Genomic DNA, 14,013 nt, shown 5'->3' with positions numbered 1-14,013 from the left:
GGACATAGTTTACAAAGGCAGAGGCCTGTGTGCATAAGGTCCCACAGTTCACATTTAGTATCAGGACAAAAACCAAACCATGAAGTCCAAGGAACTCTCTGTAGACCGCTGCGATAAAATTGTGGTGAGGCATGGATCAGGGCCAGGGTGCTAAATTTTGAGTGTTCCAGGAGGACGGAGGTCTCAATCATTTTGAAATAGAATAGGTTTGGCCATGACAATGCTGGACTGTCCTTGAGTGTCCCAACCAAAGCCCAGGCTTAAACCCCATAGAACATCTGTGGGGAGACCTGAAAATGACAGTTCACAGATGCTTCCCATCCAATCAGAGGGAGTTTGAGAGAATCTGCCAGGAAGAATGGGATAAACTGTCCAAATCCAGGTGTGCAGATCTTTACCCAAGAATACTCAAAGCTGTAATTGCAGCCAAAGGGGCTTCTACAAAGTACTGAATTAAGCCTGGATACTTTTGTAAATGAGAGTTTTCAGTTTTCAATTTTTAACTTTGTCATTATGGGTTAATGAGTGTAGATTGATGGGTAAATGGCAATTTTATGCAATTAAATGTACAACACAATAACACACAATCAAGTATTCAAAAAAAATGGAGGGCTGTGAAAACTTTCTGAAGCCACTGTACAGTATGTTAACATTCATTAATGGGGAAAATCACATTATTAAAACCATCTACATACTTTAATTGAACTTTATTTAAATCAGCTGAAACATTATCCATTAATTACATGTAATCAGTTTAGTGGCGGTTTTTCTCTCCCCAGAAAACTTTCCTACTTAGCTTTGACAGTAATGATCTGAGCCATTCATCCTGTTGATTCCCTGTAGAACTCATTTTACAGTGGTGTATAAATAGATAATATTGCAAAGCATTGTGGAATGTCTATTTTTAACCTCGTTAAAGTCCAAACTCCAAAATAGGACAGACCACAATGGTTTTCACTCATAGATTATTCCCCTAGCCTTGAAATAAGCAAGTATCATCTGTACAAATGTGACATGTTTAAAATTGACTTGCTAATATTTACTTAATTAAGCTGTTGTCCTCACCGTGCAAATACACACAGAAAATCTAGAGATGCATATGCACCCATACCTGTCAGTGAAAGCAGCATCATTACTTTAAGTACAAACATACATTCACACACATGCACAGATCTCAAACTGGGTGCTCTGCCATGACACCATAAACATTTTATATGTACCTGCAAAAGATATCTACAGTAAGAGCCTGTGTAGTGTGCGTACTCTTATGATATTTCTTCTGAAAAAAATAACAGTGGTTGTTAATAAATAAATCTAATAAATCTAGAATGGTAATAAATGTGGGTCCCTATTGTAACCATGTAGTCATCCAGTCGTCCTGACCAGAGCCACAGTTGTGTTATGTTTGCAAAGACACAGCGCTAAAAGGGTCACAATGTTTGCTGCTCACATTACTCTTTAGATTATTTTTCATGTGAACTGTTTGTGCTCAATGCATCGCCAGGACGTCAGTGTCTTCCACACCCCTGATGATTTGCACAGTTTAACTAGGGAAGCTGTACAGACTATGGATTTAAAAGCAACCAGTTCAATTTGTTCTTTAAAGCTTGTGTGACTATTCTGTATCAGCTTGGTGCTTGTTGAGCATGATCTCATTAAGGGTACCCTCAGTGGGTCAAGAATGCATGAATGTGCTGTGCTTTGGAAATGCACAATTTTTTTAATTGGAGACTGCGGTTCGAAAACCTACACTCTGTCACTTTCAGATGACTTTTGCAACTCAGAGGAAAGGCTTTCATACAGCCTGTGAGCAGACTAGGAGTTACAGATGATAGTAAAAACTATCCATCAATCTGCAGTTCAGTATAGACTCTGCTTTGCCGACATTGTTGCCATAGTCATATTCTTTTTGTAGTGCTGAGGTGGATATAAATGTCTCTTCTGATTTTAACTGATTTATTCATACCAATGAGCTTCAACATGTAACTGCATTTTGTTTGAAGTTACTGGTGAAATCCAGTCAAATGAGTAAGAACATGCACAGTTCTTGGTTGTAGGAATTTTATTCCATGAAAAATATGTTAAGTGATTTTTTTTTTTTTTTTTTTCTTTGAAGGGAACAACCGGTCTAATCTAAATATATTGACGACATGAGAAAATCAACCCATTTTTAAGGTCGACAAGTTGTTTAATGGGCCACAGAGTGCTGCCAGTATATAACTAAAAAATTAAAAACACAGGATACATTTGGAAATTAAGTTGGTTAGGCGTCAAATTCCCTTTCCATTTTCCAGCTTTTCACAACTCCTTAGCCTTCTATAGAACCTTTCACTCGGTGTCGTCCTTTTGAAATCTATACGTAGTGTGACCTTTGTGGATTCATTGTGAATATTTTTAAGGATTCTACTATGCTTTAATTTTTTATTGAAATGCATGTGTCATGTCAATAGAGTCATGGCAGAATGTGTGTATTGTGGAAAAGTCAGAACTAATGCAAAGACAAAGGGAAAACTTACCAAATGCTAAGACAAATGCAGTTCACTTTATTTACAAAGCAAAGGCTTACAAGTTGATGAATTACTCCAGGGTCAAAAGGCAGCAAGGCAGTCCAAAATAGGCAAACAAATCCAAATCTCAGTCCAGCAAGAATCCCAAATCCAAAAAACGGGCCAAAGGGTCAATATACAGGTAAGATGAAGAATCAAGTGATAAAACATGCAGTAACTGACCATAATGTTCTGGCAGCTGAAGAGGTGCAACACAAGATTATAGGTACACTGGGAACTAATTAACTAATGATTGTTTTGTGCTGTTATGACTGTAGCAGGTTATGCAGCATTGACTCTGCCAGTTAGAAAATAGAAGACTATATCCTAATATGATAACCAGTTACAAGCACACACTATGTATATTCCCAATATGAGCATAAAAAATTTAACATGATCATGATCAATAAGTAATTTTAGTTTTGATTAATTATGCAGCTATAATGCCTTGTCAATAAATGGCTCAAATGTCAGGAAAGCCTAAATAGTTTATTTGTAGAATGTCCTGTTTTTGTTTTTTATTCTTGATTTGATATTTGTGATTTATTTTTTATTCGTGATTTGTTGTTATGTATAGGGATGACAGCTATTCTCAACAGATATTAAAAGAATAATGTTATTAACATATACATGAGCAACTATCTGTGGAACAGTTTACTTCTAAACAGGACTGCATTGTCAGATCACATTAACAGAAGAAGGTCTTTGTTTGACTGAACAGTCCAAAGTGGGGCAGTCTGTTTATTTAATTTATGAGGCAGCTTGACAAAGTAACAGTACATCTCACTGACAGAAGTCTAGCTTAATAGCTTTCTAGTGTCTGCAGTGTTGCACTTTCACTCACAAAAATAAACGCACACAACATCTACTTTCTAAATAAAGATCTATTGGAATAGAAAATAACCTGGCAGTACTTTCCCCAGTGAAGACAGTGATTTGGTTCATTTGTTATTTAACTGTTACTTTTTTGGTCGTGGGAATGGAAATAAAATACAACTTTGGACTCAGCTTGCCTAAATGTTGGCACAGTCTACATTTTTTGGAATGCATGTGTCATGTCAACCTAGTCAGGCCAGAATCTATCCGGTCTTCACTTACACAGATGTGTGGTGAGAACACTTCAGGGACAGATGCCCACAATAGCTAACTACACACATAGAGCTGCAAAATGTGCAGTATCTTCCATGTCATGTTAAAATTAATGAGCCAAGGAACATGGGTTTGCACTTTAGTAAGTGGTATTTATTCATGGCATAGCAAGGGTTAGTATCTTTAAAACATGTTCTACATTGGTCAGTTTCTAAGGAGGGATAGAGTGAGCTGAAAAGGAAGGGAAAAAGAAGAACAGAATTTATTTTTATAGATGTGCATATAAATTGAGTTGTGCTTCGTTGTTGCTTCTTGTGTTACTGTTGTGTGGATTTGGACTTAGGTGTGTCAATACTTTTTTCATAGAAGGTTTCAACCTTGCACAGCTGTTGAAAAAGTTAAATGTCACATTCAGCTATTTTTTTTTTCTGAGAAAGAGTGTCTCTCATCTTGCACAGGAGCTATCGATCCACTGAGGAGTCAAACCAGAGCCTGCAGTTACAGACATTTACACAGGCTCAGGTTATTGTTTACACCTCAGACATACATGTAGCAGACAGAGTTGCTTCCAACATAGGTGTTTGTTGGTTTGGTTGGTGACAATATATGATGGTAGCTCATATGAATTAATAATGAGAGCAGAACTATTGTTGATATGACATGATGATCAGGCAGCTCAAGTTCTTGTTGTTTGCTAATAGGTTGCTTATATTAATAATGTGACATGTTGGTCTGTTACGATATTTCCTGTGCAGTCTTTAATGTATTTGGCCATGTAGAATGAAGAATTTGATTTCACCAGACATGTAGTTCAGCCACTGCTTTCTCATGATTACCTCTTTTTTTTTTGCTGCGCAGGCCTAATAGAGGTGGTTGTGAAAACCCTCTCAGAAGCTGCAACAGTCCATCTGGATGGAGAGGGGCATGCCATGAGGAAGACCGGCCATCTTGTCTTACAAGCTCTTCTGGAGCTGCTTCACAACACACTGAAACAAACATCAGCTGTCGCCCGCTCTGCACTTAAGGTATCGACATTCACACAGTTAATGAGAACGATAAATTCACTACCCTGTCTTCAACAGTGGTCACTAAGCTGCCTTCAGCGAGGCATGCAACAGATCTGAAAATCTACTGAAAAACTAACCTCTAGTTTCATCTTTCAGTACTTTATTAGCTATGTAGTGTAAATTATTATTGATTATATGATTATGGTCAGTCACTTGCACAAAATAATTTCATAGATAGATAGATAGATACTTTATTTATCCCCTTGGGGAAATTCATGTGTCCATTAGCATCAGTAAAATGCTTCCATAAAAAAAAAAAAAAAAAACACAGACTAAATGCAAATACCTCTTTCTACCGCATTCTTGTCTAGCCTTTCATCCACTGATAAGGCACATAATGGCCAGAAAGTGTAATGTTAATTAATTAGAAGTTAATGTGGATGTGGTCTCAGCTCTCTGCATTATTCATATCTACAAATTTATCTGTGGAGAAGACATCAATATTTGGTGATTTATGCTTTCATGTTACTAACTAATATCCTTACAAACTTATAATTACAATTTGGCAACATTACTTGCAAAGAAATTCTAAAGGAGCCACAACAGCTTCTCTTTTATTTTATATTTTTTAAATGATTGGTACCTGTATGTCAGTTTTTTGCTGTATCATGTTACATTGGTCCTTATTCTGGTGTATCAATTTCTTTCTGTTGAGCACAGAATCACCAACAGAATCACAAAGTCAGCTCCCTAAAAATGTTGTCCTTGTATCATGTCCCTGAAGGCATGTGTGTATGTGTGTATGCGTGTGTGTGTGTGTGTGTGTGTGGTGTGTGTGTGTGTGTGTGTGTGTGTGTGTGTGTGTGTGTGTGTGTGTGTGTGTGGTGTGTGTGTGTGTGTGTGTGTGTGTGTGTGTGTGTGTGTGTGTGTCCATTGATGTGTGCAGTGGAAGCTAGCAGGTTTGAGCAACTGCAATATTGAAGTTGTGGACTCAGGAGAAAGCGGATGAGGTCCCAAGTCACTGGGACAAACACACACACACTCACACGCACGGCGTACGCAGAGGGGCCTGTCTGGCTATGTCCCTGCGGCCTCATTATCACCACTGGCTTTGTCCTCAGTTTGCCTCCCCACACACAGATGCACACACACTCACATATGCTCACATACACACACCAGCCCCCATCTCCCCATAGTGTGCACCCCAGCCCAACGCATACATATTAATGCTTAGATGAGGGTGGGGGACTAAAGGGGAGGCAGGGTAAAAGACTGGATGGAGACGGACAGAAGAGGGAGAGGGGAGGATGGAGAGATAGAAGGAGAGACAGAGATGGAAAAGGGAGCAAGCAGACTGTGCAGCGGAAATCAATTCTGTGAGAAATGCAAAGCTCATTAAAAAGAAAACTTCTTCCCAAACCAAATTCATTTGGGTAATAAGGTCTGATAAGGAGAGAGGACGTGACTAGACCGCTTTCCCCAAACTATTACTCTGTTGGTCAAGAGAGAGAGTCAGAGATTATATATACTTCAGAAAAAAGAGAAAGAGAGAGAGAGCATAACAGAGGACAAGTGACTTTGGGGGAGAGAGAAAATGTGTGCCAATATTAATCACATTATTCCACTGCTAATTGGCCTGAAGTTCCACTGTAGGCATGAACTGAACTAAAATAAGGCAAAGTGAGGGACAGAGGTGCTAAAGGGGGAGTGGGAGGGTGGTGTAAGGAAAAAAAGGATGACGTGAGAGGACTGAAGTCTTAATGAAATGCAAAAATAACTTGATGTGACAAATTACATAAATACATTAAATAAATAAACTGAACACATCCTGTGCTAAAGAGGGGTTAAAATAACAGCATATGCAGGAAAGCTACTTCCTGCCTTAGTCTATCAGTGTGTCTTTCTGTGTCTGTCTCAGTCTGTCAGAATGTGTCTTGGCAGGTCTCTGGATCCATCATTATTGACTGTCAAATCTCTATAAATGATTTAACGTGTGTGTGTGTGTGTGTGTGTGTGTGTGTGTGTGTGTGTGTGTGTGTGTGTGCGCGTCTCTGTGTGCGTGTGTGTGTGTGTTTGTATAGAGCCAGAGGCTATCTTGTCCAGCAGTAGAGATGGAGGCAGCAGAGAAGCTGCTCCTAGCCAACAGACCCCTGAGCCAACTCAGCACACACCTCATTCACATGGTGAGACCAACACTCAGAGCCTGTGTGTGTGTGAGTGTGAGAGAAAGAGAGAGAGAGAGATACAGAAAGAGAAAACATGCCTATTTGTCTAGTTACGTGTTTTCCCAAGTTGTTGTAGGAATAAGTCTCTGGTTATGATTTCTACACATGAGTAAAACTCATGTAAAAAAAGTACTCATGCAAGATAAAGATCTCCTTGTTTAAGTAAACTGATTGAAAGTGACACTGTATGTAACTTTTCACCAATTGCTAATGTCCACCAAAGTCACTTCCACCATAGATCTATAAGTGTGCATAACTTTAGTGAGTTTATAAGCCTTATCATTTCACAGTTGGTTCCACAGATAAGTTTGAAATGCTCATAACACACCAGTTTGATCTCCATTTTAGTTCTGTTTTGTTGCTTGGATCCAGGACATCTAAAATAACCTTTCCATCTAAAGGTAAAACAGTGAAAGTTAAACCAGATTAATCTATTAAGAGCAGTAAAACCATCTGCCACTATTAAATATTTAATTAAATATGTCCTCTCTCAAACTTACTCCCATGTCTGATTGCACTGTAAACACCAAAACTACTTAGTTAAAAGTTCTTCCTTAATTAGCTTTCTTCTGAAAAAGTGTGTATATCTCTGTGAAGATATTATTTTTCAAGAGACAAATAAAATGCTTTATATGCACTTTCATGCACAGACTCTGTGTCCACTAATTCCTTCAACTAATTTTGTTCAAGTTATATAGTTTTTTCCAAATGTATTGATAATTTCACATGTGATTATAGTGTAAGAATGTTACATAAATACAGTATGTGCCTTGCACATGACCTTTCTATTCAATACAGATGATTATCTTAGTGTACTAAAGTAATTATTCTACAGTACCAGAAATGTGCAGGGTTATATGTGCAAGTACTGTTACAACCTGTAGATGTTGTGGACAACACAGAACCTGATGCAATCTGAAAAGCTAGAAGATAAGAGTAGGTACAATCTTGGCCTTTCTGCTAAGAGAAAAGGGGAAGATGTTATCGCAGTAGCTATTCAAACATCCACACCTTCTGGCAGTATACACATTACTGAGGATTAAATAATCACTTAAAATTGGACATTAAACAACAATTTGATGCAAAATAGCTTCCTCTATCTGCACTCAGAATCTTACAATTATGATTGAAGTACTACAATGTAAGAGTTAAAATCTAATTCACTTAATTAATGAACACTGGTCTTTGTTTCTTGCCCTCTGCAACTTTCCTTACTTAAACATGATTTATAAACTTTTCTAAACAAAACAGTGGCGTAGGTGAATAAATTAATATAATAAGAGTTGGATAAGACAAGGTAAAGAGTGGAAGAGACAAACAAATGACATGCAAAGATGGAGAGAATCCATTCAAAAGAGAGTAGGAGCTGTGAGGCATCCTGGGAAGTTGAGGATGTAAAGGAGAGGGTGGGCTGGGAGGAGGAGAAGAGGGCATCTCAAGGGAAACAATAGAGGTTTTTACGTATACTTGACACATTGAGTGTCTGTGTGTGTCTGTGTGTGTGTGTGTGTGTGTGTGTGTGTGTGTGTGTGTGTGTGTCCATGTCCCTGGTTGTGGATGAGAAGGTTAAGGGGGCAGCTGACACACCCCCGGCCTCCGCACAACCCCTTTGCTCCATGGGGTATTAGTAGGATAGAGAGAGCAGGAGTGTCAATATGATCCCTGCATCTAATATCATTAAAGCTGCAAAACTTGCTTTTGTTGAAAGCATGCAGTTCTGAAGAGCAGTGGGCCAATTATTGACGCATGGTAAAGTATTATGATTTCCTCAGTGCAGTAAATTTTCTGACAGTGGGTCAGTTATGGACCGTAATCTTGTTCTGATGCACTTGGTGTAAAGGGAACATTGATCCTGGATGCTTGCCTGTAACATGTTTTGATATTTACTTGATATTGCCTCCAAATTAATAAATATATACAAATACAGTGCAGTAAACAACCTCTGCTAGTGTTTGTGTGAAATTGTCTATTGATTATAAATCATAAATTGTGCATGTAGTGGCTTAAATCATTGATTTAACTAAAATGCTCTTGCGTGTGCTTTAATAGAACTTGTGTGTGTGTGAAAATGTGGCTTAATTATTTGTCATTTCAAATTTCTATTTCAAATATTGTATTTATGGTATGCACAGTAAGTAAACCTTGAGGAAGGAGAATTAAATCACTTTATTTCAGCCCATGGACCAAATCACAGTAATATAAATAGAAACAGGAGTAATTTTATCTTTTGATTTGTTAACTGATTTTCTTTCTTTGTAGCTGTCCACTGAAAACCAGGAGGTGTGGGAGGAGTCTATTCAGTGTCTGTCCCTATTGGTCCAGCTGTATGGCGGAGAGGGCCATGACTGTCTGTCACCCTCTTGCTTGCAAATTTTCTCACATGTGCTGCGTACATACCGGCATGCCGAGACCCCCCGAATACAGCGCACCACCCTTAGGATCATCAAACGACTGGTGAGTACAGTGCCTACGTGGGCAGACACACACAGTCAGAAACAGACCAACATCTAAGCAAAGTTTCACATACATGTCAACATTACTTGTATGAAATTTTATCAGATATCAATTTGTGTTCCATGTGTATCCATTCTTCAAGTGCCACTACTGGTTATAACGCGGCACTGAAACATGTTTGAATAGCTCAGTATGACTGAGGAACCTTGGCCCTGTGTTTGTTTGTATTTTGGGGGTTGAAATATTAACTGCCACCACTGCAGAATAAAAATATTGGAATAATAAAAACATACTCAGTACAGACAGCCAGACAGACAGACAGACAGACAGACAGACAGACACACACACACACACACACACACACACACACACACACACACACACACACACACACACACACACACAGACACACACACACACACACAGAGTCAGAGTCAGCTGTGCTGTGCTGCTGTTCTGAAAATTGAGTGTAGTTTTACCAAAACTTGACTGACAGAGGGAGCAAGACAGAGGGGGAGAAAAAGTGTTGGTTTGTATCTGCCTGTCACTCTCTGTTCGAGTGTCTGTCCAATTTTGTCTGATAGTCAAAATGATTTGTAATACAGGCCAAAGACGGCTGACTTGTAGAGTATACTGCAGTAAAGCAGGTGGAGATTTAGTGAAGCTTCTATTTCCCAAACATAATAAATAACATTATCTCACTCTGGTCACATGGGGAGACTGATGCAGCTGAAGCCAGTTTTCACTAGAATTAGGCAGGTTTTAACAAGGAGGCAAATTCTTGTGCTGATAGACACAAAGCAGACTAAAATTAGGCTGAAACAATTCAGTTCTTAAATTAAAAAGCCAACGAAGAAGTTAACTTAACTGCCAGTAAAATATCGAGCTGCCACACATGTAGCCCATTGGGAAGTCACTCAAACTACAAGTTTGGAGTATATTTTCTGTAGCTTAGCTTTTCAAGGAAATAAATTCATATAGGAAAATACAGTACAAGATTCACACCCAGCGCTAACACTCAGTGGCAATGCAGAAAGCAGTATGCTGTTTCTGTACCAACCTGACAAGTAAGTATTTTACTTTGACACCAAAGTTTGCATCCTATCTCAGGCCAACTATTGATTGATTTTTTAAACCATGATGGCAGCATTTCTGTGACCTTAAACATGTAAACTTAACCATACTTAACTAGTCATGTCACAGATTCTGTTGGATGTTTAAAAATGTAGCCCGTACACAAGTAATCCAGAGCTTTGCAGAACGGCAGGCTTGGAGTGGACAGTGAAAATACTTCTCAAAAGTCAACATGACCAAGTTTTAAAAAATTGCCTGATTCTGCTGTAGACCCTCATGAATTATGTAAAATGTACTCCTAATGTTTGGGCTTGGCCGCAGGGTCATGAAATAGCTTCTGTACGTGGGACAGAAGGTGAGCTGTCAGCCTGAGATCATATGATCTGACTGAAGGCTTTGCCTGGAAGCTTCCTAATATTTGTAGTTGTGAGTGTATGTGGGAGAGAGAGAGAGTTTGCGTGTGTGAGCAGGAGTGCGTGTGTGTATTTTTGATTCCTGTCACTAATTAGATCCAGCCACCTGAACCACCCACTCTCTGTCACACACAAGCTCACAGACTTACCTCTTTCTCTGTCTGTCTGTTGTAACAAATTTGTCCTCGTGCAGACTCCCTCATTACCACTGTGCGAACAGCTACAGTAACATCGAGGTGTGTATTCTCTATCCTGCTCACCACCCAGAGCAACACACACATAAAACTGTGTGTATGTTTCAGCCATTTCCTCGTAGCTAGTGGATGAGTCACTAAGCAGCACAGTGCTAGGAACTAATTTATTTGCTCTCAGAAAAATATCCATCTACCTTTCCACGCATGTAGTCATTACACATTAGTTATTTTAAAAGAGTTAACTGTTATAGTTTTACTCTCCCTCAGAGTACTGTTACAATACTCCCGCCTTGCACTTCTTTCTATTGTAATTCAGTAGCTAAACTTAAAAAAAAAAAAATATCTCATAACCATTTTCTAAATTGGGTTTTCTTGAATCTCATTATCATCCAGTCAGTTGGCAGAGAGCAATGTGTGGCTTTAAAAGAGTTCAACAGACATTCTTTATCCTCACAACACAGTTTTCCACATCTATACCATCAGAGAAACACAGTGACTCACATATTCTCTCTCAAACACACACCTACACACAGACAAGTGCCTGCCCTTCAACAAAGGCTTTTTAATTATCTTTCATTGATTTCAGGGCTCTGTTAATCTCAATCAAAGATCCCGCTCATAGCTTGGAAACTGCCAGGGAGGAGAGAGGGAGAATGAATCAAGAGTGAATTAGTGAAATTTTTGTCTATTTTTCAATCACAACTTGGTAGGACTTAAAGGGGAATGCTAATTTAATGAAAAAGGATTCAGAAGACGTTGTTAGAGAAAGAGGCATTTATTATTTCTTTTAAAGCAGTTTGATTTGTCTGTGTAAAATGTTTTTAAACTTTATAGTCTGCCTCTAGGAACACTGAATTTAGTGTGTCCCTTAATCTGTCTGCACAATTCATGTCTTCCTCAAGTCCATTTCATACATGTTAACTAGAAGTAATGTTTATTATTCTCGTATTTTTGTATAAATTGTGTTCACTCTATGTGGCAAAGCTGGATCTGTGAGGGAAGGCAGGATGCTGTTATTGATGTCGTCCTGTGTTTTCTTTTCACTGCTTGTTAATCTCACTCTTTTATTCACCTCTCTCATCTCCATAGGCAGTCTCAAAAATGTCTAAGCCTATTATGTTCAGTTATTGGGACCTTTGCCATGTTTGAGCCAGAAACATGTACATTTATTTATTGATCCATCAGTCCCTAATTTGTAGAGCTTCCTGCCTGACCAAGTGCACAATCAAACTCCCTTTACTATTTATTTTTATGCCAAGTCTCTATAGGTGGCATGAATTGAACTAAAGAAACACAGCACAATTCAACATGTTTCCAGTTTCCTCAAGGCATTTTCACTACACCTGACTAAGTATTACAGCAAGAAAAGTTTAGAAATGTTGACCAGTGACATCTGCACCAAAAGTTTAACAAGACGGAATGAAAAAGTATCAGGCAGGGTGGTCTTATCCTTCAAGTTTGAGACAAATGAGGTGAAGAAATAAGGAAAATTGTGAGTCATAATGTCCATGGTGTGACGCACTGTAATCAAACTTGACTGTATGGTGTCAGGACTATTTATCAAGTCATATAAGATCATAAAAATATATTCATGGACACTGAGACAAACTGCACAGGACATGAAATTGACTTCAGATTGTACTCCAATCTCCAATGCTGATAAATACAAGAACTCCACCTTTACAACAGCAGTGAGTAGCAATCACTTCTTTCTTAGTATGATCTATAAAACATATGATCATTCCTTCATAATCTCCCTCTCTTCATTCATTCTTTCTCTCTCTCTCTCTCTCTCTCTCAAACACACACACACACGCACACACACGCACACACATACACACACACACACACACACACACACACACACACACAGTCCTATTCATACATGATACTGTGTGTTATTCTGGCAAATGTACTACTCTCTCTCTCTCTCTGCTGTCAGGTACATTGTAACTTGTTTGAACTTAATATCTATTATGACAGCCCTGTGCTGTCTTTCTGAGAGGCAGCTTGTCTGACTGTCTTTCTGTCCTGTACTGTCTGTCTGTCTCATCTGAATTTGAGTCCAGTATTATAGAGTCAGGGTGTTGGTCAGCTACAGATGGGGAAAGAGATGGTAGAAGGAGAGGACGAAGAAGAGGTGTAGAGCAGAGATGGGTTGTGTGTGTGTGTGTGTTTAGTGGTTGGTTGGCAGGCACACATGAATGTTCCCTCACCCTGACAGAGACGCTTATGTTTGTGTGCGTGCGTGCTTGCGAGAAAAGTAAGCAAGTGAGGGGAGCATCTTTGTCTCCTCCTAACCCCGTTGCCTAGCAACAACCATGCTGTGTCGCCACAGCGACAGAGGTGATGATGTCACCGGAGATCAGAGAGAACACTTCACCAAACACATGGACACACATCCACTCAGACACACATGCATGCATGCACATGCTCACATAAATATTCACTAACACACACACACACACACATACACACACACACACACGCACGCACACACACACACACACACTTTGAACAATGTTTACAGAAACATACAGATTTTATTTTTCTAGGTATTAATTTCTTCCACAAGTTAAACTGTCACTGTGACATCAAACCTTAACTCAGACTTAAACTCAGCCTTCAGTGTAAACTTTGTTATTGCTCCTTTTTAAAGTGAGGACCATCACACTCTCACACACACACACACACACACACACACACACACACACACACACACACACACACACACACACACAGACACTTTGAACAATGTTTACAGAAACATACAGATTTTATTTTTCTAGGTATTAATTTCTTCCACAAGTTAAACTGTCACTGTGACATCAAACCTTAACTCAGACTTAAACTCAGCCTTCAGTGTAAACTTTGTTATTGCTCCTTTTTAAAGTGAGGACCATCACACTCTCACACACACACACACACACACACACACACACACACACACACACACACACACACACACACACTCACACACAGAGCAGTCTGAGGACCAGGTGTTCAGGGTG

At 39.1% G+C, this 14,013-nt stretch overlaps 1 protein-coding gene across 3 annotated transcripts in view; it reads left to right on the top strand.

Annotated features, from left to right (window-relative positions):
- The window catches only part of ulk4 (unc-51 like kinase 4), an 88,363-nt gene that overhangs the window by 68,280 nt on the left and 6,070 nt on the right, over nt 1–14,013 (top strand). For all 3 annotated transcript variants that reach the window (XM_056379922.1, XM_056379923.1, XM_056379921.1), the window contains exons 33-35: nt 4,494–4,660; nt 6,724–6,825; nt 9,127–9,321. In XM_056379922.1, the coding sequence (XP_056235897.1) occupies nt 4,494–4,660; nt 6,724–6,825; nt 9,127–9,321 (464 nt within the window). The remainder of the gene's footprint in view (nt 1–4,493; nt 4,661–6,723; nt 6,826–9,126; nt 9,322–14,013) is intronic.

This window comes from Seriola aureovittata, chromosome 7 (genome assembly GCF_021018895.1).
Source record: "Seriola aureovittata isolate HTS-2021-v1 ecotype China chromosome 7, ASM2101889v1, whole genome shotgun sequence".
NCBI classification, from domain to species: Eukaryota; Metazoa; Chordata; class Actinopteri; order Carangiformes; family Carangidae; genus Seriola; species Seriola aureovittata.
This window is presented reverse-complemented; position numbering and strand designations above follow the sequence as displayed.